The 24,183-nt window shown below is 38.5% G+C and overlaps 1 protein-coding gene across 3 annotated transcripts in view; it reads left to right on the top strand.

Moving 5' to 3' along the window:
• The window catches only part of TBC1D4 (TBC1 domain family member 4), a 223,689-nt gene that overhangs the window by 163,460 nt on the left and 36,046 nt on the right, over positions 1–24,183 (top strand). For all 3 annotated transcript variants that reach the window (XM_081214741.1, XM_081214742.1, XM_081214743.1), the window contains exons 9-10: positions 5,791–5,865; positions 7,336–7,562. In XM_081214741.1, the coding sequence (XP_081070867.1) occupies positions 5,791–5,865; positions 7,336–7,562 (302 nt within the window). The remainder of the gene's footprint in view (positions 1–5,790; positions 5,866–7,335; positions 7,563–24,183) is intronic.

Raw genomic sequence — 24,183 nt, 5'->3', positions numbered from 1 at the left:
TCAAAATTTATAAATCAGTTATGTTCTTTCTTTCTCTCTCATTCCTTCCCTCCCTCCTTTTCTCCCTCTCTCCTATGGTGTTCAGTGAGAATTTTAGTAGAAAGATCGTTTACATAGGTGGTCAGAGGATCCGAGTTCCAGATCTGGCCCTAGCAGTTTTTTTTTTTTTTTTTGCGGTACGCAGGCCTCTCACTGTTGTGGCCTCTCCCGTTGCGGAGCACAGGCTCCAGACGTGCAGGCTCAGCGGCCATGGCTCACGGGCCCAGCCGCTCCGCGGGATGTGAGATCCTCCCGGACCGGGGCACGAACCTGTGTCCCCTGCGTCGGCAGGCGGACTCTCAACCACTGCGCCACCAGGGAAGCCCCAGCCTAGCAGGTTTTATATTTATGCTCTTGGACAAATTATTTACCTTTTCTAAACCATTGTTTCCCCACTTGTGAAACAGGCATACTCATACCTGCTCAGGTCATATTACTGTGAGGGTAAAATGTCAGTATGTTAGGAAAATATCACACTGTAGATATGAGCTGGTACATACAGCAGTGGTAAGCTCTGAAACCTCTGTCATTTATAAAAGGACACAAGGGTGTTTAGAGTGTGACGCTCTTTATCCCACTGAGTATCTTGGCATTCTGCACAGTACTTGCACGGCTGACTTTGAAGTACTGCTTACATAGCTTTGTATGGCTGTAATGACTTTTCAGCAAGGGCACTGCCAAGCTGTTTTAGTCAAGGTGGATACTGTAGCTTTTGTGTCCCAAAATGCTCTCAAGTACCATAAATTATGTGACCTAACAAGGTCTTACTTGCACCATATGCAGCAGAATGGACTTCTTGAGAAGGTTGGCAGCTACCCATGTTGTATCAAAGGTTTACATAGTAAAGGGTTTTTGCATACTTCTGAAACTTGTCAGTTTATTTTTTTCTCTCTGAGTGACATAGGAGAAAATTGACACTCCAGTCATAGTTTGGCTCATAACTGCTGCTATTTTTAAAAGTCAGAATATTTTATTTAACTAACTATAGTTGTTTATGAAATAGGATACATTTTTAAAATGCTTTAAAGCTCAGCTCATTAGCAATTAAAAAGTGGGTCCAGGGCTTCCCTGGTGGCGCAGTGGTTGAGAGTCCGCCTGCCGATGCAGGGGACACGGGTTTGTGCCCCGGTCTGGGAGGATCCCACATGCTGCGGAGCGGCTGGGCCCGTGAGCCATGGCCGCTGAGCCTGCACGTCCGGAGCCTGTGCTCTGCAATGGGAGAGGCCACAGCAGTGAGAGGCCCACGTATTGCAAAAAAAAAAAAAAAAAAAAAAGTGGGTCCAAGACAAAAGGCTTGACACATGCATTACCAAATCATAACATAGTTAAACTGAAAAAGCTATCTGCTCAAAGGTGAAAAGACAGAGTCTTGTATTCTGATTGTTTGTTGCTTTTTCTTTTTTTTTTTTTAAATTAATTAATTTATTTATTTTGGCTGCGTTAGGTCTTCGTTGCTGTGCGTGGGCTTTCTCCAGTTGCGGTGAGCGGGGGCTACTCTTTGTTACTGTGTGCAGGCTTCTCATTGCGGAGCATGGGCCCTAGGCGTGCAGGCTTCAGTAGACATGGCTCTTAGGCTCAGTAGTTGTGGCGCACGGGCTTAGTTGCTCTACAGCATGTGGGATCTTCCCAGACCAGGGCTTGAACTCGTGTCCCCTGCATTTGCAGGTGGATTCTTAACCACTGCACCACCAGGGAGGTCCCTGTTGCTTTTTCTTAAATTGAAGCTTTCTAAAAGAGGAACATTTCCAAATATATTTATTAATATGTGTTTACAGTTCTAAAAGAGAAATATTCACTAATATAAAGTGTAAGTTGTTGGAAGACAGTCCTCAAGGGATTTCCCTGGTGGTGCAGTGATTAAGAATCCACCTGCCAATGCAGGAGCCGTGGGTTCGAGCCCTGGTCCTGGAAGATGCCACATGCTGTGGAGCAACTAAGCCTGTGCACCACAACTACTGAGCCTGCGCTCTAGAGCCCTCGAGCCACAACTACTGAAGCCCGCGCGCCTAGAGCCCATGCTCCGTAACGAGAAACCACCACAGTGAGAAGCCCGCACACCCCAATGAAGAGTAGCCCCCGCTCACCACAGCTAGAGAAAGCCCATGCACAGCCACGAAGACCCAACACAGCCAAAAATAAATAAATTTATAAAAAAAAAAAAAGTGAGTCCTCATTTCACTTTCTCTTCAGAGTAATAGCCATTGTCCTCACTTGTTGAAAGGTGTGAATTAATGATCTTGGTAGAGTATAATTTTAAAGTAAGTTTATTTTTCTTTGTGTGTAAGAAAAACTCATGGATAAAACACTCCTATGAATAATATGTGTCATTTAAGTGTTTTTCTAATGATGGAAGTTGTTTGATATCCATCTGACTACTTTCTCTATTGTGACCAAATAACCTGTTTGAGATAACTAGGCAGGTTGGCATGTAAGTAGCAGCTAAAAAATAGCAGAAAGCAACATGGCCCATTTTTCTTTTCCACACACACGAACCCAATAATTTATCAGCTAAAAGTATAGTTTATTGCTGGAAGTAGGTCATGTTATAATATAGAACTGAAGAACTGGAAGAGCCTTCATCAAGTTCTGGGACATTTGCAAAATAACCCTTAACCAATGTAGGTTAATTGGTTTTATTTGTAATTCTACTTTTCACAAAGCTCTATCTTCAGGAGGTAGTACTGAGTCAGAGCTCAAGAACCTCCCTGAATTCAAATTGCTGCTCTGTCCTTTAACTGTGTAAACACTGGCAATCTAATCTGTAAGAACTTCAGTCTCCTTATCTGTAAAGTTGAGCCAAAAAACTATACCTACTTCATTAGAATTGTTGTGGGAATGAAGCAGGTAATGCATGGTAAAATATTTAAGATAGTACATGGCGCGTGGTAAGCATTCAGTAATACAGATGCAGCTGTCTGTTTTATGATTGATATAGTTGTGATTTAGGGAGCCACCAGAAATAGAAAATTATAATTGATATACATAGATAAGGATAAATATGGCTTCTGTGAAACAAGGTAGGATACTGTAAATATAAGAGTCCATGGAGAACAGGAAAGAACTCTTACAACTTTCTGATGGTGAACATAAAAAGAAAAATTCAGTAGAAGGCTAGGAAACTAGTGTTGAAAAAAAACTTCCGGAAAGTAAAGCAAAATGACAAAGAAATAGAAAATAAGAGAACGAGGTTAAAAGTTATCAAGAGATCCAAAAGCCAAATGGTAGGCGTTCCAGAAAGAAAATGCATGCAGACATTTTCAAAGAAATCATTTAAAAGTTTTCTTAGAGCTGATGGACATGTTTCAAAATGTAATGGGCTCAGAAGATGCACAATAGAAAGACTGAAGACAGCCATGCCAAGGCACTTCATTGGGAAATTTCAGAATGCCCCAGGGTAAACTTAGATTCTGCTCCAGAGAGAAATAGCAGGGCACACATACAGCTGAAGAATCGCAATGACATTAGGTTTCTGTACCAAAAGACAGTTGAGCAATGTTTACATATTCTGAAGGCACGTTTCCAGGCAGAATTATATATTCAGCCTAACTATTAATAAAATATAAGCATAGAACAAAGACACTTACAGACATGTAAATTAAAAAATAATTTACTTCCCAGTCTCCTGTTCTCAGAAAGCACCTGTAGTATATGTTCCACCAAAATGAGGAAGTAAACTAAAAAAGAGGAAGACATGGGCTCAGGGAAGCAGAAATTCCAACATAGAATAGCATCAAAGGAAATTTCTAGGTTGATGGTAAAGGATAATACTGGAAACATCTATTCAGCAAACCTAAATTGCTACCAGTCCAGACTGGGGCAGGAAGACAGAGATCTCCAAAATGGGTAGCTCAAAGAAAAAAATATGTAATTAACGGATTATGTAATGTTTGACCATATTGAGATTTGTTGGTAATAGATTAATGATAAATAAATTAGTAGTAATAAACTGGTGATTACTGAGGTAGTTGTTAACTCCATGAAGAACAAAAGTGTACAAGATGTGAGTTGTATTAGTAGTAAAATATGTAGCTCAGGTGCAAACAGTATTTACAAGGTCGTAAAAATCTAAGCACAAAATATTGGTTTAACTGACACGTGATATAACTCTACTGAGAGAAGAGGGGAAGAGAGAAGTGTGTATGGGGATGGGTAATGAAGTAAGAATCCTAAAGTCTCATCTTCCAGAGTAGGAAGTCAATGGATAGTGCCTAAAATGGAAAGATTAAGGAATAGGAATGTAAGCTGAATAACAGAAGCATTGATATAAGTAATTTCAAGTGTTTGCTTTTGGGGAATGGGATTCAGCATGTGAAGGAGGGTTGATTGCCACTTAACATAAGTTTGGTAGCACAGTTTGACTTTTGAAACTTTGTGTAGGTATCACTTTGATTAAAAATTAAAATGAAACTTAACCCCCCCCCCCAGTTAAACCCAAGAAATGTTGGGAGACACACTTTAGAATTGTAAAGTGCTGTAAAAACGTTGTGCGTTTTTTCCTTGTGGAGAGTCACTGTCACACTGACTTGACGTATTTCTAGTTATTCTTTTTAGAACTTTTCCATGTGTTTTATTTTTTATTATTATTATTTTTTTACCTCTGAGAAGACTTTATTGTTACCGAAGAGTAGGTAAAAGAATGTATCTATTCTTTTTTTTTTTTTTTTTTTTTCCAGTGGTTAGAATTCTATAATGTACTCTGTGGAGCTATAAGACCCCAGATGATCTGGCCTCCTTTTTTTTTTTTTTTTTTTACAACTTTATTGGAGTATAATTGCTTCACAATGGTGTGTTAGTTTCTGCTTTATAACAAAGTGAATCAGTTATACATATACATCTGTTCCCATATCCCTTCCCTCTTGCGTCTCCCTCCCTCCCACCCTCCCTATCCCACCCCTCCAGGTGGTCACAAAGCACCGAGCCGATCTCCCTGTGCTATGTGGCTGCTTCCCACTAGCTATCTACCTTACGTTTGTGTTTTAGAGTTATATAGAACATCTTAGTCTGTATTTTGTCTCTTAAGACCTTCTATGTGCTGTGGTTCCTAACCAGCCTTTCCATCTTCTTTCCTTCAATACTTGGCTTCAGTCTCTTCCTACATGAAGTGTAGAGAGAAATAGATGAGATGATCCCTTTGGTTCTTTTCTTAGATCATCACCAAAGAACTGTGTGAAAAGAAAATTGAGAACCAATTCACCAATATTGAAGCAGACTTTCATCTAGTGTTCTAGAGAGACTTTACTGAAGTAGTTTTGCATTATGGAATAATGAATGAAGCTGAATCCATACATTTTAGGATGCAGTTTTCTTTTTGTAACCTGTGTTTATTATAATCCTATAATGTAAATTATGATCTAGGTTGTAGGGAGGTTGTATGTATTAAACCATTTTCTTTTATAACTGTTGTGGTTTGTTGTGCTGTACTTTCCACATGGGTGTTTATCTGTTTGTGACACCAAGTTCATGGGACTCTCACTGATGTTATGGGTGCATAATGTTGGACTTTGTAACCCAAGTCACTTCAGTAAGCTTGGTCTGAATATCTGGTTATCTAATGGATGATTTAGAAGTAATGGAAGTAGATTGCGGATAGTTCTCTTGGCCATGCTGGAATGGCTGTTAATACTGCCAACAAATTTGAGTGAACCCCCAAAGGATCAATGTAATGCTAACATAAAGAGGCAACTGCCTTTTATAGTTTTAAAGTAAAAATTCAAACCCTATGAACGATTTAATTTTATTCTCTTCACTCAGGGAGCTAACAGAATGAGAGGTCGGCTTGGAAGTGTGGACAGCTGTGAACGATCCAACAGTGTTGCTTCAGAGAAGGTATCTAAGCAGAGCTCCCTTTTTTCCTACTATTGCAACTTGGTAAAAACCAACACTAATATGATAACATGCATGCTTAGTTATTTTGTGATGAGCTCTTTATGACTTCTAAAAAATAACTATTTGAGCCTTTATTATTTTAAAGAAGATTCTGGCTGTTAGCATGTTGCTCTTTATTCAACTGAGGCTTTCTCTTGCTGGGACAGAACACATCCCTTGCTGTCTAACTCTGCTCTGTCAGGCTTTTTACTGTTTGGAGATAGTGTACTTTGGGGGACAATATTTGAGCAACTGTTGATCCAAGGCCATAGTCAGGCTTTTTACTGTTTGGAGATAGTATACTTTGGGGGACAATATTTGAGCAACTGTTGATCCAAGGCCATAGTCAGGCTCTTTACTGTTTGGAGATAGTATACTTTGGGGGACAATATTTGAGCAACTGTTGATCCAAGGCCATAGAAAAAGGAGCCGTATGATTATTGCGCTTATACAGTGATCTTTTTATCTTTTGTTCTCTCCTCATATGACTTCCCCCTCCCTCATATTTAACCCTTTTAACTGCAACATTAGGCTCTTCTTTATCTCATAGACAATTCTCAGTAGGTTTGGTTTCCTGTTTCCTGTAACATGTAACCTGAGGCAAATGCAACCAATTTTTTTTAATGGAAAAATATTAAAATATGTTCACTAAACTCTCTGTTGGTAGAATTGAGGACTTAGTCCAGTTATGAGTCGATGAGCCCTAACCAAAGTTTATCAAGCTAAACATTTCAACAGTGGAGCCTGTTCTGGAAAGTATAAACAGCATACTTGTCTAAATTGAAAGATTTATGATGTCTACCCAGGCAATATGGGAGGCATTCTGGCATAGCTCACTTTTCATTCATTTCCTGTTTTTCATGTCTTTTAAAAATTTTTTACCTCAGGGAACACGTAGTTAGCTAGAAGCATCCATGGTGAGGAAAGATACTTAACAGGCTTTCTTTTATTTTCCTGAAATCTTTGCCATGAGACTTGGACACTTCAGCATTGTGATATTGTTTTGACAGTACAAGGAAACATGCAACCGATATGTCACGGAAATCAGTAGATACGTAAATACAGACTCCACCCTCTTTCGGTCAGGATCTCTTTTCATCTTTCTGGCAACAGTGAGAACAGTACAGTAGCTGTAGAGCCTTTTACCACAAAGGGTTAGGGGAAAGAATACCTTTTCTTCTCATCCCTTTCACTTTCTGGCCTACCTTCTCGGATGCTGTCTTACAGCTGCTTATCAGAAGAAATGGGTTGTGGTGATAGTGATCAGCCTTCAGCATGGATTGGGTAAAACAAAACAAAACAAAAAAAAGCTACAACGGTTTGTCATGACTCAGGAGGAAGAAGAGGCACCCTGTCACTGTTGAGCTCTGCTTCTGAGCAGGTCTGCCATGATCGGTGTGGGAAAGAAAGGCCTGACTTCTTGCATTTCAGGACTGCTCCCCAGGAGACTCCCCGCCAGGGACCCCACCAGCTTCCCCACTGTCCTCAGCTTGGCAGACATTCCCTGAAGAGGATTCCGACTCCCCGCAGTTTCGAAGACGGGCCCACACGTTCAGCCACCCACCTTCCAGCACGAAGAGAAAGCTGAATTTGCAGGATGGGAAGGCTCACGGGCTGCGCTCCCCTCTTCTGCGGCAGAGCTCCAGCGAACAGTGCAGGTGAGTCCAAACCTCTCTCCAGAGGCTGGAACGGAATTCTCCTGTCACTCTCTTCTGACCGCCGTGCAGTCAAGAGTTATTGTGACTTCATGCTGTAGCCTACATTTAGTTTTCAGAAAAATAAACTGAATTATAAAAACCTTCGTTACTAAGGGAAACAGGCAAGCTTTAAGGCACCCCGAAAGAGAAGAGTTAAAGCAGTTTGGATGGAAATATTTTTTTTTCCCCAGAAAAACGGAGAAAACAAGATATCAGGCAGTTGTTTTGTCTGAAAAACCTTCTGACAACGCATGTTCCTCGGTGTCTCTTTGACGATGGCTTTCATGAAACAGTCAGCAAATTTGCAAATAACATAGCAGAACTTCCTGTAAGCACAGGGGTTAAAAAAATCACCTACATGTACACATGAGATAAAAAACTGGCTGTATTTTATTTCATAATAAATTAAAGCCAAATGTGAAAATTGTTAAAAATTTTATCTAGAATAAAATGATATTTACAAAGAAGAATACATATACCATAATTGGCAGGAAGTATCCATTAGAAACTATCTTGCATGGTATTTAAAAAATATTTAACAAAATCATTTGGCATTTGGTAAGAGATAATAAAGGGGGTAAATTTGGAATTGTAGAATGATTATACTTCTTACCGTGTAGTACAAATCAGAATTTATATCCTAGAACTAATTTTGTTTTTCTTCATTACCCATGAGTTTGGTTCAGGAAACGGTCTGATAGGGGTTCCAGTCAGAGAGAAAAACAAAAACAAAAACAGAACTCTAAGTAAAAAGATTAATTTTTATATTAGTTGTTATCAAATTTACCAGCATTTCTTTTAAGGATGCAATTGAATGCTGATTGTTTTTTGAATAATTTGATATTAAAACATAAAATATTTAAGATATATAAAAATAAAGTAAATTAATAGAACTAATTATCCTCAGATTTTCTTTTATGAAAAAGGATTAAGTATCCATGTATATATGAAAAATTTTAATGATCATCTATATTTACCCAAGACATTAAGTCTCTTTTTCCAGGAAAAACTATTTTCAAGAATTTAAAACATTAATTATTTTAAACTATTAATGATGTCTGTTTTTCTTATGTTTTCCACATTTCATAAAGTATATGCTCAAAGAATTTCTGTCAATATGAAAAGATGCTATTTATATCATGGTAAAAACTTGCTATGAAAAGAATCTTCTGGAAAAAAAACTTTGTAGGAGATTTAGGGACTCAGATAAAACCATGGCTGCACAATTCCACAGGCTGCAAGAAAAGAACATGGACATTAATGTTTGTTAAGCCAAAGGGATTATGATGACTTCCAACAACCAAACATGTTGTTCTTAAATTTTTAGAAGGGTTTATATCTTTAAAATAATTAAGTCTTTGAACTACTGATAATCAGTTTTTCCTTCTGGAACTTGTTTCCTGTAATTATTTGTGCTTTCCTACTTTTTCCCCTTGAAGTATCTTTTGCATGTCAAAACAAACACTTTTTGTCCTAAAATTGTTAAGAGCTTTTTAGAGACAAACGCATATGCTTAGAAACGCTGCATAGATGAGGAATTCAGTTTGTGAACAATGAACTAGGTCATAGTCATCTAATAGAGAACTGCATGCATAGAAGTTTTTTCCATATAAATTCAGCCCTGATTATGTTAATAGCGAGAACCTGTGTATATGCTATTTCATAGTGAATGAAGATTGTGCCAAAATGTAAATTAAGACGAATTTGCTGTATTTTCTGTACCCAGCATCCTTGCATCAGTTTGGCGCATGCACAAGGAGAGTAATTCTTCCTCCAGTCTTCCGAGTCTTCACACTTCCTTCTCTGCCCCTTCCATCACTGCCCCCTCTTTCCTGAAAAACTTTTACCAGAATTCAGGTAGACTGTCCCCACAGTATGAAAATGAAATCAGGTGAGATCAGTGTCCTCTGTTTGCAAAGCAACATTTTCTGCAGTGATATACTGATATGTTACTAAGAAGTGGCTAATTAGCTTTAGAGTGACATGAATGCATCCGTATGTTGTGCTTGTTCTAACCTGTTTCTAATATATTGGTTTCATTTCTAATTAATTTGAAGAAAACTTTTAAAACCAGTGTTTCAAAGCTTTTTTTATTTTATTTTATTTTATTTTATTTATTTATTTTTTTTGCGGTATGCGGGCCTCTCACTGTTGTGGCCTCTCCCGTTGAGGAGCACAGGCTCCGGACGCGCAGGCTCAACAGCCATGGCTCACGGGCCCAGCCGCTCCGCGGCATGTGGGATCCTCCCAGACCGGGGCACGAACCCGTGTCCCCTGCATCGGCAGGCGGACTCCCAACCACTGCGCCACCAGGGAAGCCCTCAAAGCTTTTTGATGACATGATTATCTTACTTTAGGGATTATATTTTTTGTACTATTTGTGTGTTTCTTTGCCTTTGGCCCCAGAGTCTAAGCCTTGTTTTGTTTGGGGCAAGACCTGGTGCTAACACGTACTAAGCAAACCTCCCCTGATCATGCCTTTTTTTCTTAGCTTCTCTGGACATATCTTATGATTTAAGCAACTATACTAAAGTAATAGATATGATATATCTTTATTTTTAAGTATATAGAATATTTCCTAGGCGTTTCTCTGATTTTTTCAATGACATAGACCTTCTTTTCTGAATCTCAGTGTAAGTCACATCATGGGTACAGGATCATGTCGATAGCAACTCTTTCAGACAACATGAGGGAGCTCTTGAATCTTGTAGACATTCAATTTTGCTTTGTTTTTTGTCCCCAGTATTGAAAACGTGTAGCCTATTCAATCTTTTTCCTTGCTCTTATAGCTACACAAAATTAAATGTAGTGATTTTTTAAGAAGTGCCTTTAAAATTTTTTGAGATTATGAAATCTTACTGGTCATGCAAATTCTCAGTGGGATATTCTAGCCTTTGGAAAGTGGTGGATTAACTTGGGAATTCTTCTCAAGGGGTTGTTGTTGGCTCAGAAGCTTCTGAGATTCATTCTTTTTTTTTTTTTTTGCGGTACGCGGGCCTCTCACTGTTGTGGCCTCTCCCGTTGCGGAGCACAGGCTCCGGACGCGCAGGCTCAGCGGCCATGGCTCACGGGCCTAGCCGCTCCGTGGCATGTGGGCTCTTCCCGGACCGGGGCACGAACCCTTGTCCCCCTGCATCGGCAGGCGGACTCTCAACCACTGCGCCACCAGGGAAGCCCTCATTCCTATTTTTATGTGCAGCTTGAACCATTCATTTTTATTGCTGTATAGTATTCCATTTAGTACACCAGAATCTATCCACTCTCTTGCTGATGGATATTTGGGTTGTTTCTATTGTGCGATAATTGGCAATTTTTGCAGTCAGGGAGAGGAATACATGCTATCAACTAGCCTGTGTGCCACTAAAATCTTCTTGGGTATTCTTTTGGCCTCCTTTCTTTTAGACTTAGGGAATCCAAAAAGTTAGCATATAATTAGGTAACCCACAGTAACTAGTTAAATTAGAATAACCCTTGAATTATCCCTGAATATCTTTTGTCCATGTGTGTCGATTTTTTTCATCCCAAGAAAGATGATTAATATTGGATTACTAAAAATTTGAATCTGAACCTTCCTCTGAATTAGTACAAAGTTATGTTGAAACATTGAATTGCTAGTGAAGAAAGTTGATGAAGATGATTTTAAAAAGTTTTTCAATGACAACCTTATGGGAGAAGATTTAAAGGAAGATAGCCATAAAAATAGCATAATGTATATGGAATATGCAATGAATTTAGAGAACTGAGGATGTACACATATAAAAATGTCAGCTTGCCTCATCTCCATAGTACTACCTATTAAGAATACAGTGCTTTCAATGACACCCATTTGCAGTTTCCTGTTGTTATGTTAAAGTGAGCATCTGGGGAATCCCTGTTTCCCTCCAGAAATAGAACCATGCCTGAGGTGACAATTAGGAACAGCCATAAGAAGGACAAAGGCTAGCTGTGAATAGGTTATAGAGTACAAAAGCAGTGACTTTTAAAAAAATAGATTATTTAGGCTTCCGTGGTGGCGCAGTGGTTGAGAGTCCGCCTGCCGATGCAGGGGACACTGGTTAGTGCCTCAGTCCGGGAAGATTCCCACATACCGCAGAGCGGCTGGGCCCGTGAGCCATGGCCGCTGAGCCTGCGCATCCGGAGCCTGTGCTCCGCAGCGGGAGAGGCCACAACAGTGAGAGGCCCGTGTACCGCAAAAAAAAAAAAAAAAAATTATTTATAGTTTTTAATGTATGGTTATATGCTCATCTTCAGTAGTTTCTGCCTAGATGTATGTATCATTCTTGTGCCTAGCTTCCCTTAAGCCTTCTGTACCTCATTCTAATAGGAGGATATTGAAGTCAGAGGACAAATATTTAGTTTTGTATTGAAAAAAATTCACTTCTTTGAAGTGATCTTATTTGAAATGCTATATTTAAACATGTGGAGAACTTTTAAATTTATAGGATTATTAAAAATCATCGTATTTTCTGTACTTTGTAGTGTTCTCTTGGCTCTGAGAAGTTCTAAAAATCAGAGAGCACATTTTGGCATGTTTTTGTTTAATTTTTGTATGCTGTTTTGTAATTTGACAGCATAGAATCGATAAGCCAAAAAGACACTTAACATTTTTCATTAAAAAGTACGCTAATCACTAAAAACTATACCGGAAAAAAAAAAGTATGCTAATTATACGCATCCAGCTCCATGGATTATCACAGAGTGAACATCCCACATCACCCCAACCCAGTCAATACATGGAATGCTACCAGCGCACCTGCAGCTCCTCACATTTTCCCACCCAATCTCTACCCCACATCCTGACCTCAAATACCATAGTTCAGTTTTGCCTGGTTTTGAACTTTCTATAAATGGAATGATACAGCATAAATTCTTTTATATCTGGCTTCCTTCACTTAAATTAATTTATGAGATTCATTCCTATTTTTATGTGCACTTCAGTTCATTCATTTTTATTGCTGGATAGTATTTCATTTACTATATCACAGTGCATTCATTTGCCAGTGGACATGTGGGTTATTTCTAGTCTTTTGGCTTTTAAAGCGTACTCTCCCTGGATATTATTATACACGCCTATAGTGGTACATACCCATGCATTATTGATGACTATCTACACAGTAGTAAAATTATTGGACAAAATTCACTGTTAATAGGTTTATTTCAATTAGTAAGTCACTTAGACATAAATTTACTAGTTAGAATCTTGGAGAGAGTTTTTAAAAAATTGGTATTGTGAAATGATTCCAAATTTACAGGAGAGTTGCAAAAATATTATGGAGAACTGCTAACTCTTTCTCCAGATTCATCAATTTTTAACATTTGCTTTGTCAGTCTGTTTACATGTATATGTACATACATACATACATATATGCATATATTTTTTTATTCTAAGCCATTTGTGAGTAGGTTGCAGATATTATGTCCTTTTACTCTGAATACTTTAGTGTCAATTTCCTAAGAATGAGGATATTCAAGAGTGTGGTTTTATGTCAGTAATTTCTGAACTCTACATCTCTCATTATTACTGGTTTCAGAGAAAACATCATATGCACACAATTACCATGATATCTAGAACTATTCAGAATAGAAAGGAGGTCCATAAAACTATGAAATATAATTTTCTTTACACTTGGGTAACTCATATCTTATGAGATGCATAGAGTGGATCTCTAAATATTCATAGTCAAGTAAAGTATGTAATTTTCTTTCTTTTTTTTAATAGATCTTTATTGCAGTATAATTGCTTCACAATACTGTGTTAGTTTCTGTTGCACAACAAAGCGAATCAGCCATATGCATACACGTGTCCCCATATCCTCTCCCAGTTGAGCCTCCCTCCCATCTTCTCTATCCCACCCCTCTAGGTCATTGCAAAGCACCCAGCCAATCTCCCTGTGCTATGCTGCTGCTACCCACCAGCCAACTATTTCACAATTGGTCGTGTGTACATGTGGTAGCTACACTCACTTCGCCCCAGCTTCGCCCTCCCACCCCATGTCCTCAAGTCCATTCTCTATGTCTACCTCCTTATTCCTGCCCTGCCACTAGATTCATCTGTACCAGTTTTTTTTTTAGATTCCATATATATGCGTTAGCATATGGTATTTGTTTTTCTCTTTCTGACTTACTTCACTCTGTATGACAGACTCTAAGTCCATCCACCTCACTACAAATAACTCAGTTTCGTTTCTTTTTATGGCTGAGTAATATTCCATTGTATATACGTGCCACATCTTTATCCATTCATCTGTCGATGGGCACTTAGGTTGCTTCCATGTCCTGGCTATTGTAAATAGAGCAGCAGTGAGCATTGTGGTACGTGTGTCTTTTTGAATTATGGTTTTCTCAGGGCATATGCCCAGTAGTGGGATTGCTGGGTCATATGGTAGTTCTATTTTTAGTTTTTTAAGGAACCTCCATACTGTTTTCCATAGTGGCTGTATCAATTTACATTCCCACCAACAGTGCAGGAGGGTTCCCTTTTCTCCACACCCTTTCCAGCATTTATTGTTTCTAGATTTTTTGATAATGGCCATTCTGACCAGTATGAGGTGATACCTCATTGTAGTTTTGATTTGTATTTCTCTAATAATTAGTGATGTTGAGCATGTTTTCATGTGCCTCTTGGCCATCTGTATGTCTTCCTTGGTGAAATGTCTGCTTAGGTCTTCCACCCATTTTTTAACTGGATTGTTTGTTTTTTACATATTGCGCTCCATGAGCTCTTTGTATATTTTGGAGATTAATCCTTTGTTGTTTCATTTGCAAATATTTTCTCCCATTCTGAGCGTTGTCTTTTCGTCTTGTTTATGGTTGCCTTTGATGTGCAAAAGCTTTTAAGTTTCATTAAGTCCCATTTGTTTATTTTTGTTTTTATTTCCATTACTTTAGGAGGTGGGTCAAAAAAGATCTTGCTGTGGCTTATGTCAAAGAGTGTTTTTCCTACGTTTTCCTCTAAGAGTTTTATAGTGTCTGGTCTTACATTTAGGTCTCGAATCCATTTGGAGTTTATTTTTGTGTATGGTGTTAGGTAGTATTCTAATTTCATTCTTTTACATGTAGCTGTCCAGTTTTCCCAGCACCACTTACTGAAGAGGCTGTCTTTTCTCCATTGTATGTTCTTGCCTCCTTTGTCGAAAATTAGGTGCCCATATATGCATAGGTTTATCTCTGGGCATTCTATCCTGTACCATTGATCTGTATTTCTGTTTTTGCACCAGTACCATATTGTCTTGATTACTGTAGCTTTGTGGTATAGTTTGAAGTCAGGGAGCCTGATTCCTCCAACTCTGTTTTTCTTTCTCAAGATTGCTTTGGCTATTCGGGGTCCTTTATGTTTCCATACAAATTGTAAAATTTTTTGTTCTAATTCTGTGAAGAATGCCATTGGTAGTTTGATAGGGATCACAGTGAATCTATAGATTGCTTTGGGTAGTATAGTCATTTTCACAATATTGATTCTTCCAATCCAAGAACATGGTATATTTCTCCATCTGTTTATGTCATCTTTGATTTCTTTTGTCAGTGTTTTATAGTTTTCTGAGTACAAGTCTTTCGCCTCCTTAGGCAGGTTTATTCCTAGGTATTTTATTCTTTTTGTTTCAGTGTTAAGTGGGAGTGTTTCCTTAATTTCTCGTTCTGATTTTTCATTGTTGGTGTATAGGAATGCCACAGATATCTGTGCATTAATTTTGTATCCTGCAACCTTACCAAATTCATTAATTAGTTCTAGTAGTTTTCTGGTGGCATCTTTAAGATTTATTATGTATAATATCATGTTATCAGCAAACAGTGACAGTTTTACTTCTTCTTTTCCAATTTGTATTTTTAAAAAATTTTTTTTAATTTTAATTTTTGGCTGCATTGGGTCTTTGTTGCTGTGCACAGTCTTTCTCTAGTTGTGGCACACAGGCTTCTCATTGTGGTGGCTTCTCTTGTTGTGGAGCACAGGCTCTAGGCCCACAGGCCTCAGTAGTTGCAGCACACAGGCTCAGTACTTGTGGCTTGTGGGCTCTAGAGCACAGGCTCAGTAATTGTGGCACACGGGCTTAGTTGCTCTGCAGCATGTGGGATCTTCCCGGACCAGGGCTCGAACCCGTGACCCCTGCATTGGCAGGCAGATTCTTAACCACTGTGCCACCAGGGAAGCCCTGTATTCTTTTTATTTCTTTTTCTTCTCTGATTGCTGTGGCTAGGACTTCCAAAACTATGTTGAATAAGAGTGGAGAGAGTGGACATCCTTGTCTTTTTCCTGATCTTAGAGGAAATGCTTTCAGGTTTTCACCATTGAGTAGGATGCTTGCTGTGGGTTTGTCATATACGGCCGTATTTCCCTCTATGCCCATTTTCTGGAGAGCTTTTATCATAAATTGGCGTTGAATTTTGTCAACAGCTTTTTCTGCATCTATTGGGATGATCATATAGTTTTTATTCCTTAATTTGTTAATGTGGTATACCACATTGATTGATTTGCGTATATTGAAGAATCCATGAATCTCTGGGGTAAATCCCACTAGATCATGGTGTATGATCCTTTTAATGTGCTGTTGGATTCTGTTTGCTAGTATCTTGTTCAGGATTTTTGCATCTATGTTCATCAGTGATATTGTTGTATAATTTTCTTTTTTTGTGATATCTTTTTCTGGTTTTGGTATCAGTGTGATGGTGGCTTCATAGAATGAATTTGGGAGTGTTTCTCCCTCTGCAATTTTTTGGAAGAGTTTGAGAAGGATTGGTGTTAGCTGTTCTCTCAATGTTTGATTGAATTTGCCTGTGAAACCATCTGGTCATGGACTTCTGTTTTTTGGAAGATTTTTATTTATAGCTTCAATTTCATTACTTGTGATAGGTCTGTTTATATTTTCTAGTTCTTCCTGGTTCAGTCTTGGAAAATTGTACCTTTCCAAGAACTTTTACATTTTTTCGTGGTCATCCATTTTATTGGCATATAGTTGTTTGTAGTAGTCTCTTATAATCCTTTGTATTTCTGCAGTGTCAGTTGTGATTTCTCCTTTTTCGTTTCTAATTTTATTGATTTGTGCCCTCTCCCTTTTTTTCTTGATAAGTCTGGCTGAGGGCTTATCAATTTTCTTTATCTTCTCAAAGAACCAGCTTTTCATTTTATTGATCTTTGCTACTGTTTTCTTCATTTCTGTTTCATTTTTTTCTGCTCTGATCTTTATGATTTCTTTCCTTCTACTGACTTTGGGTTTTCTTTGTTCTCCTTACTCCAGTTGTTTTCAGTGTAGGGTTGGATTGTTTATGTGTGATTTTTCTTGTTTCTTGAGGTGAGATTGTATTGCTATAAACTTCCCTCTTAGAACTGCTTTTGCTGTGCCCCATATGTTTTGGGTCATCGTGTTTTCATTGTCATTTGTTTCTATGGATTTTTAAATTTCTTCTTTGATTTCTTCAGTGATCTCTTGGTTATTTAGTAGCACACTGTTTAGCCTCCATGTATTTGTATTTTTTACAGTTTTTTTCCTGTAATTGATCTCCAATCTCATAGCATTGTGGTTAGAAAAGATGCTTGATACGATATCAATTTTCTTAAATTTTCTGAGGCTTGATATGTGACCCAAGATGTGATCTATCCTGGAGAATGTTCCATGTGCACTTGAGAAGAAAGTGTATTCTGTCACATTTGGGTGGAATGTTCTATAAATATCAGTTATATCTATCTGGTCTATTGTGTCATGTAAAGCTTGTGTTTCTTTATTCACTTTCTGTTTGGATGATCTGTCCATCAGTGTAAGTGGGGTGTTAAAGTCCCCTACTATTATTGTGTTACTGTCGATTTCTCCTTTCATGGTTGTTAGCATTTGCCTTATGTATTGAGGTGCTCCTGTGTTGGGTGCATAAACATTTATCATTGTTATATCTTCTTCTTGGATTGATTCCCTTGATCATTATATAGTGCCCCTCCATATCTCTTGTAGCTGTCTTTATTTTAAAGTCTCTTTTATCTGATACAATTATTGCTATTCCAGCTCTCTTTTGATTTCCATTTGCATGGAATATCTTTTTCCATCCCTTCACTTTCAGTCTGTATGTGTCCCTAGGTCTGAAGTGGGTGTCTTGTAGACACCATATGTATGGGTCTTGTTTTTGTATCCATTCAGCCAGTCTGTGTCTTTTGTTTGGGGCATTTAATCCATTTACATTCAAGGTTATTATCAATATGTATGTTCCTATTACCATTTTCTTAACTGTTTTGGGTTTGTTTTTTGTTGGTCTTTTCCTTCTCTTGTGCTTCCCACCTAGAGAAGTTCCTTTAGCATTTGTTATAGAGCTGGTTTGGTGGTGCTGAATTCTTTTAGCTTTTGCTTGTCTGGAAAGCTTTTGACTTCTCCATCGAATCCAAATGAGATCCTTGCTGGGTAGAGTAATTTGGTTGTAGGTTTTTCTCTTTCATCACTTTAAGTATATCCTGCCACTCCCTTCTGACCTGCAGAGTTTCTGCTGAAAAATCAGCTGATAACCTTATGGGGATTCCTTTTTATATTATTTGTTGTTTTTCCCTTGCTGCTTTTAATATATTTTTCTTTGAATTTAATTTTTGTTACTTTGATTAATATGTGTCTTGGTATGTTCTTCCTAGCATTTATCTTGTAAGGGACTCTCTGTGCTTCCTGGACTTGGGTGACTATTTTCTTTCCCATGTTAGGGGTGTTTTCATCTATACCCTCTTCATATATTTTCTCAGACCCTTTCTTTTTCTCTTCTTCTTCTGGGACCCCTATAATTCGAATGTTGGTGGATTTAGTGTTGTCCCAGAGGTCTCTGAGATTGTCTTCAATTTTTTTTCATTATTTTTTCTTTATTCTGCTCCTCGGCAGTTATTTCCACCATTTTGTCTTCCAGCTCACTTATCCGTTCTTCTGCCTCAGTTATTCTGTTAGTGATTCCTTCTAGTGTATTTTTCATTGCAGTTATTGTGTTGTTCATCTCTGTTTGTTTCTTCTGTAGTTCTTTTAGATCTTTGTTAAACATTTCTTGTATTTTCTCAATCCATGACTCCATTCTATTTCCGAGATTCTGGATCATTTTTACTATCATTACTCTGAATTCTTTTTCAGGTAGATTGCCTATTTCCTCTTCATTTATTTGGTCTTGTAGGTTTTTACCTTGCTCCTTTATCTGTGATGTATTTTTTTGCCATCTAATTTCTTTTTTTTTTTTTTTATGAGTGGGATTGTGTTCCTGTTTTGCTGGTTGTTTGGCCTGAAGCTTCCAACACTGGAGTTTTTAGGCTATTGGGTAGAGCTGGGTCTTGGTGCTGAGATGAGGAGTTCCATGAGAGCTCACTCTGATGAATATTCCCTGGGGTCTTAGGTTCTCTCTTAGTCCAGTGGTTCAGACTCGGAGCTCCCACTGCAGGAGCTTCCACCCGACCCTGGGCTCGTGAACCAAGATCCTGCAAGCTGCCTGGGGTGGCAAAAAAAAAAAGAACAATAACAAAGTAAAAAGTAAAATTAGACTGGAATCTAATAGATATGTTAGGAAGAATATAAAAATAAAAATAGAGATGAATCAATAACCAGAAGGTACATCAGTACCACAATAACAAAAAAGAGGAGGAGGGAAAAGAAAAAAAGGGTGGGGGAGCGGGGAGAAGGCCTTGGCTGTGGAGGGCGGGGCCTAAGCAAGGGAGAGGTTGGGGTGGTGGGCGGGGCCAATGCTCAGGACCCACAGGGCTGGAAAAGGCCCTGGCGGCTATGGGGGGTGGGGCTTAGGCTCAAGGAACAGAAGGGGCCCAGGCGTGACCCCCAGCCCTGGTCTCAGGGGGCAGGGGACCTCACCTGGGAGCTCAGCAGGCTTCCTGGGTTCAAGTAGGCAGGGCAAACGCTCTCCTCTCCTCTCCCACTTCTCCCGGAGGGCTCCTCCCACCTGCCTCTCCTGATCTCCCTGGCCTCCCTTCTAAGCCCCCAGGACCAATTCGGCCGGGCTGGGGGGCCTTGGAGGGCAGAGGACCAGCCTGGGAGCTCAGCAGTCTCCCCTGGCCCGAGTGGGCGGGGCAATCAACCTCTCCACTCCTCTCCCATTCCTCCTGGAGGGCCCCTCCCACCTCCTCTCCTGATCTCCCCGGCCTCCCTCCTATGCCTCCAGGACCCACACGGCCTGGATGGGGCTTTGGATGAGGGGTACCAGCTTGGCAGCTCAGCAGGCTCCCTGGCCCGAGTGGGTGAGGGAATTGCCCTCCGCTCTTTTCCTGCTCTTCCCTGAGAGTCTCTCCCGCCTCCTCTCCTGATCTCCCCAGCTTCAGGGTTGCCGATCCTGTCTGGCCTCCACTTCTCCTGCCCCTCAGTCCCCCTTCGTCCTACCAGTTCACTTTGGGGTTCCTCCTGTCTCCTTGGGCATCAGAATCCCCTACCAGTGGCCGGCAGGTGCCCTAGTTGTGGGGAGATGCTAAATGGGTGTCTTCCCACACCAGGTATTTTCTTTTCACTTGGGTAACTCATATCTTATTAGATGCATAGAGTGGATCTCTAAATATTCATAGTCAAGTAAGGTATATGGTAGGTTAGCACATAGGCTAACAAATACTATTTAAAGAGCATGTTAATTTGAAATTTTAAATTCAGGTTAGGCATTCTTCTCCAGGACCACTATTCTGAATTATTAAAAACATGTAGATTATTGTTTTTAAGCAGGCTGAGAAAAAGAAGCCAAGATATTTTTAATATCATGATTTATTGATTAGTAGGTTCATTTGCACAGCACTGAGATGCTAAAGGAAAGGGAGTACACATATGTTTTGTTTTACCTTCAAATTAATTCTTAAAAATTTAATGTTATTTCATTGTGTAGTAGCTAAAATATAATTGTGTATGATGAGATGGTATATTTATATAATTTATATATTTATATTTATATATTTATATCTATCAAATATAATATATCCTTTTATAAACAAGCATCTTTGTTCCTCCTTATTGCTTCTTAGCTTTTAAGCCTATATTTTAAAAATATTTATATTGAAATTCATTGGTCAAATGATAGTCATTACTTCTGCTTATAAAACTTTTCAATGAGAAAATAGATTTTTGCTGGTAAGTACTTCGTGGTAGTTTTGGTTGTATAGTTCTCTCATATTCACTGAGAAAAATAGTGTAATCACTCATTATGGTACATTATTGAAATTATCTGTGCTTTAGTCATGTCTTACGGGAATGCCTTTTTATTCTAAATCCTGGTTTGGGACATCTCTCTTCCTCTATGCTAATGTCGTTCCTTGTTTTCCTGTTGTACTAGACGGGACACTGCTTTAGAATCAAGGTGATTAGAGGCCTAATATTTTTGTTTAAAAATTTATTAATTCTTCCAACTGATTATCACCATTAATTTAAAAATCAGTTTTGGCTGTCTCCTGAATGCATGCCATCCTTCCAGTGCTGTGAAGGGTATATAGTAGGGGAAATGTGATGCCTGGTGTAATCAAAGATCATGAATGATCATATAAAAGGTTGATTGCAAATAGAAATCCTGTTGCTAGTCTATTGCATGTTGAGTTCTTTAGGATGGTGCTGTGGCCTTCAATCAAAAACTAATTAAAGGGCTTCCCTGGTGGCGCAGTGGTTGAGAGTCCGCCTGCCGATGCAGGGGACACGGGTTCGTGCCCCGGTCCAGGAGGATCCCACATGCCGCGGAGCGGCTGGGCCCGTGAGCCATGGCCGCTGAGCTTGCACGTCCGGAGCCTGTGCTCTGCAACGGGAGAGGCCACAACAGTGAGAGGCCTACGTACCGCAAAAACAAACAAACAAACAAAAAAAACTAATTAAAATTTTGAACTAATAGAAGTTAATTTGCTAGTTTGGAGGTACATATGTACATGAGAGGAGTTTATTTCAAATCCCAAGAAGATGCAGAAATCAGAACCCTAAAAGAAACATACTCATAAAATCGAATCTGGTTTTCACTGAAGAGAATTATTAGTTTATTTCTGTTCATCTTAATTCCTGACACATTGGTTACTTTGACACATTGCTGAGGCTTTCCAGACCTCCCACTGGGCTGGACACAGGAAAACACCTACTTCCTCATTATGGAAGTCTGCCCACATCTGTGATGACATTTCTTCCTCTTGACCCATATGCTTTTTGTGGTAAATATCCAGAATCACTGCTGAACAACTTAACTGAAAATGATTATTCTTTACTTTGTTCTAGTTTCTATGCTTTGCTCATATCACAAACCCAATGGAAAACAGATATCCCCATCTTCCTGTTTGGGGCCACTGACATTTAGATTTCTTTCTAGTGGGCGTAAAATCCGGTATCAAAGATTGGACTAGAATGAGATATTCAAAGGAAAAAAATTATTTTGGCCACATTGATAAGATAAAAAGTGACTTTTTTGAGACTTGTAATTGACTTACATTTTTTTGACGGTTGGGTGTAAGACCATTTCAATAATAATTTCTTATCTACATTTTAAAGCCCAACAGAAATGTTAGGCTTTACTGTGTGTCTTTCTAGGTTCTACTACAAACATAGAATTAGTTCTGTGTATTATCTTAGGAGTCATCTGGCCCATAATTTCCTTATTTTAGATAGGGTTCGACTAAGCCCCAAGGAGGTTTAATATCTTGCTTGAAGTCATTTTCATAACTTTAGGGTATAAGGATGTGAGTACACAAATGAGCTACCCAGATATATTTTAACTTCCAATGCAAAAAAACTTAATTAAATTGTTTTTCATTCAGTGTAGAGTTTAGGAAATAAAATTCTTTGTTCTTGTTCTTTTTTTGTTTTACCCATTGATTAATCTATCGCTTTTGACTCAGCTCGGATGCTATATATTAGTTTCCACTAATAGCTCATTCTCAGTTTTATTTAATTAGTAAAGATTTTCCATAGGATGACAGATTTGTACCCAGGTGAAGCCAGGGCTTAGATAAACTATTAGTCCACCTAAAGCAATTATGAGTTAAATTGTACTATGGGTCCTGTGGAAGAAACTCAAGTTTCTACACTGTGCTGTTCCATGTAACCTTTCTTGAGGTATTTACAGAGAGAAAGCCTTTTCAGATTTCTGTTAAATGGTTGCTATGCCATTAATCAAGTTTTGTTTCTATCTTGAGTGTAATACATTGTGATTTAGATATAGATTCAATCAGCTTGTAGACATTTATTTGGACTTCATGATACTCGTAGTTTTAGATGGGTGCTAATAAGGGGGTTGGGAGATGGGGGCTTCTGCCCCGCAGAACAGTGCCATGTAAAACTGGTCCTGGCCTAAGAGTTTATTTACCTCTGTGAAAAGTGTGTGTGTTGCCCTGGTGGGAAATAAAACATGACTGCATCCTTCTTAAAGTTGAGTCCCTGTGTGTGGTCACTAAAACACCTTCATTCTGTGCCATGTCCAGTGTTATTGTTATTGGAATTAATTTTTATTAAAGCAGGCAAGTAAGTATGCATTAAAAATTCTGTGTTAATATAAGAAGTGTAATGTTAGTGTAATAGCTGAAGGTTATAACTGCTTGGTCAAGGATATATTAAAAAGTTATCTTGAAGCTCTGTGGGAAGGTTCATATCATATCTGTAGCTTTTGATAGATGCTGTGTCCAGAAGGACTTGGAAGTGCCTCCCAGCTTACACCGTGATACACATAGTAGAGGATTTTTTTTTTCTTCCCTTATAAAGCTCTCATTTCTGTTCATGGATTGTGGTTCTTGATTAATTGGTGACTGGTAATAGAAAGTATATATAGAATATACCAATACAAAAATAGATGGACATTCTCTATGTAGTATTTCCTTCCTAGTTATTAATTTTTAATTTAACAAATTTTCATAGAGGTAATGCTGGCACAGAATACTTTTCCTGGATATGTCTCTTGGGAAACAATTTTATAATGCATGTATTGATATTCCAAAATACAAAAGAAGGAGGGAAAAGATTATTTGAAAAAATAAGGTAATGGTTCTTATTTGCTTCATCATTTAAAAAATGTAAAGATAATTAATTTCCCAATGTATGCTGGTATATATATTAATGTGGTTTTGATTTGATCTTCCTATTTAAAAATAAAAAAGTGTTTACATTTTGGAATGCAATGATTTCAAAAGCAAAGAAAACAAAGTGAGACATTTACATAAATGAACACGTAATGTAATAATACTCTGAAGTTATTTCTCTGCTAAAATAAATGACATTCTTCCATTAAGAAATGGAAGGAGAAATACTGACCTAAAGACTTAATGCTAATCAGACACTGATTTTTTTTTCACTAGAAATGCGGGGGATCCTGTGAGTCCTGACAGCTTTAGTTTTATGAACCAATAGAGCTTTGTCTGAACTAATGCAAAGAGTATTTACATTGACATAGTGCATACAGTACAGAGCCTAAGTGTCTGTATTCTGGACTGCCTGGGTTTGAATCATGACTCTTCTACTTATATTCCAGAGACTGTGGGCAAATTACTTAGCTTCTTTCTGCCTCAATTTCCTCACTAAAAATGGGAATTGTAGTGCCATCTACCCCATAGGGTTGCTGTGAGGTAGAAATGAGTTCATACTTGTAAAATGCTTTGAATAGTGCCTGGCACATAGTATGTCTTTTTGTATTTGCTTTATTATTACTG

Source organism: Mesoplodon bidens (assembly GCF_964165515.1).
Source record: "Mesoplodon bidens genome assembly, chromosome: 17".
Lineage (NCBI taxonomy): Eukaryota > Metazoa > Chordata > Mammalia > Artiodactyla > Ziphiidae > Mesoplodon > Mesoplodon bidens.
The sequence above is the reverse complement of the archived record's forward strand: the minus strand, read 5'-3'. Positions and strand labels throughout refer to the sequence as shown.